This window comes from Curcuma longa, unplaced genomic scaffold (genome assembly GCF_044706935.1).
Source record: "Curcuma longa cultivar G26 ecotype Majalengka, Jawa Barat unplaced genomic scaffold, ITB_CL_G26_1.1 contig_27915, whole genome shotgun sequence".
In the NCBI taxonomy this organism is placed as follows: domain Eukaryota; kingdom Viridiplantae; phylum Streptophyta; class Magnoliopsida; order Zingiberales; family Zingiberaceae; genus Curcuma; species Curcuma longa.
The window spans coordinates 4,450-5,910 of record NW_027433565.1 but is presented as its reverse complement, the minus strand read 5'-3'; the positions used below and the strand labels follow the sequence as shown (position 1 = coordinate 5,910).

General features: G+C 45.0%; 1 protein-coding gene across 1 annotated transcript; it reads right to left on the bottom strand.

Annotated features, from left to right (window-relative positions):
• Positions 1-309: 309 nt before the first annotated feature.
• LOC141819143 (LOB domain-containing protein 24-like) lies at positions 310-786 on the bottom strand. The gene has a single exon (XM_074706497.1). It carries the CDS (start codon positions 784-786, stop codon positions 310-312), a length of 477 nt encoding a protein of 158 aa, XP_074562598.1.
• Between the last annotated feature and the right edge of the window lie 675 nt (positions 787-1,461).

Here is a 1,461-nt window from a genome sequence, read left to right as displayed (position 1 = left end):
TCCTTCTCGAGCGTGACGGCATAATCTTGGAACTCGGTGTGCGTCGGATCATTCTGTGGCGGCGTCGAAGAAATCGGAAGCAACTCCGACGTCGACTGAGGCATATGTGAAATTAACGGCTCTGCCTGAGGCATCGATGGATAGGCAGCGACTGTAGGGTACAGAAAATCGTCTGACTGCTCATGATGCGGCGGCACCGTCATCAACTGAGGCATCTGATACCAATGCTGCTCTAGCGGTGACGGCAGCTGTGGTGGTTGATAGTCGACGGCATAATCCTGGACCTCAGTGTGCGCAATCAACTGTCGATCATCCTGCGGTGTCGTCGAAGGAATCGGGTACAGAAAATCGCCCCGACTGCTCATGATGTGGCTGCATCGTCATCGTCGTCAACTGAGGCATCTGATACCAATGTTGCTCTAGCGGCGGTGGCTGATAGCCGGCGGTGTAAATCTGGGCCTCTGCCTCCTGAATGTCGCGGTCGATCTGAGCGAGGTGCTGCTGCAGTAGATAAATATAACCGACGCATCCAAGAACAGGGTCACGGATGCGAGCCTCCGCCTCGAACGTCAGCGACTCCGCCGCCATCATGCGTTGTTCGACCGGTAAGCTCTGTAGAATCTTCCCGACGTTGCTGCACCCGTAGACACGATGGACGTAGTCGAACGACGGGCTGGTCGCCGGAAAATACGGCGCGAATATGCAGTTCGGCGGACATTTGCGACGCATGTGATTGCACGCCGCACAACCCGCCGCAGATGCCGTCGCCTCCTTCTGTTGGTCCATGACCATCAGAAGCGAAGAGAACAGAGGCGCCCTGAAGAAAAAGTGAAGGTGGCCGATGCGGGATGGACAGGAGAGGGCGAGAGGCGGGAGGGAGGGACTCGCTTGTGTGGCGGTGGACTTGAAAGAGTGGCGGGGGTTTGGGGATCAGGAATGGACTCTGTTTTTATAGCCAATTAAATCCGTTATCCGTTATGAGTTATTTTCAAAATGCCCCTAACATTTTAGTGATATCCAAATACATTCTAAAAAATACCTCTATCACAACTAAAATATGTTTATCTCAAACTAAAACATCAAATTATCAACTAAATTACTCAGTACTAGTTATTAGAAAAAATATATAATATATGTATATAATTTTAATAATCAAATAAAAAACTAAAAAAATATTTTATCACTAGTGAAACTATAAAATCATTTAAAATATACATTAAATATCAAAGGCATGCATTTTAAAAATAGTCCAAAATAATTTCAGCCATGCATAAAATTTGTTAGGTTCCAAATTAAAATAGTCCCTATAATTTTCTCACCATGCTCCTCGTTGTTAGGTTCAATTTGTTTATTCTAATTGACTTAATTCATCTAGGCTCTAACAATTTAACCCAATTGCTCAACCTAATCAACTCATTTTTAGTTTTAATATAAGATTCTATTAATAAATACTACAATAAT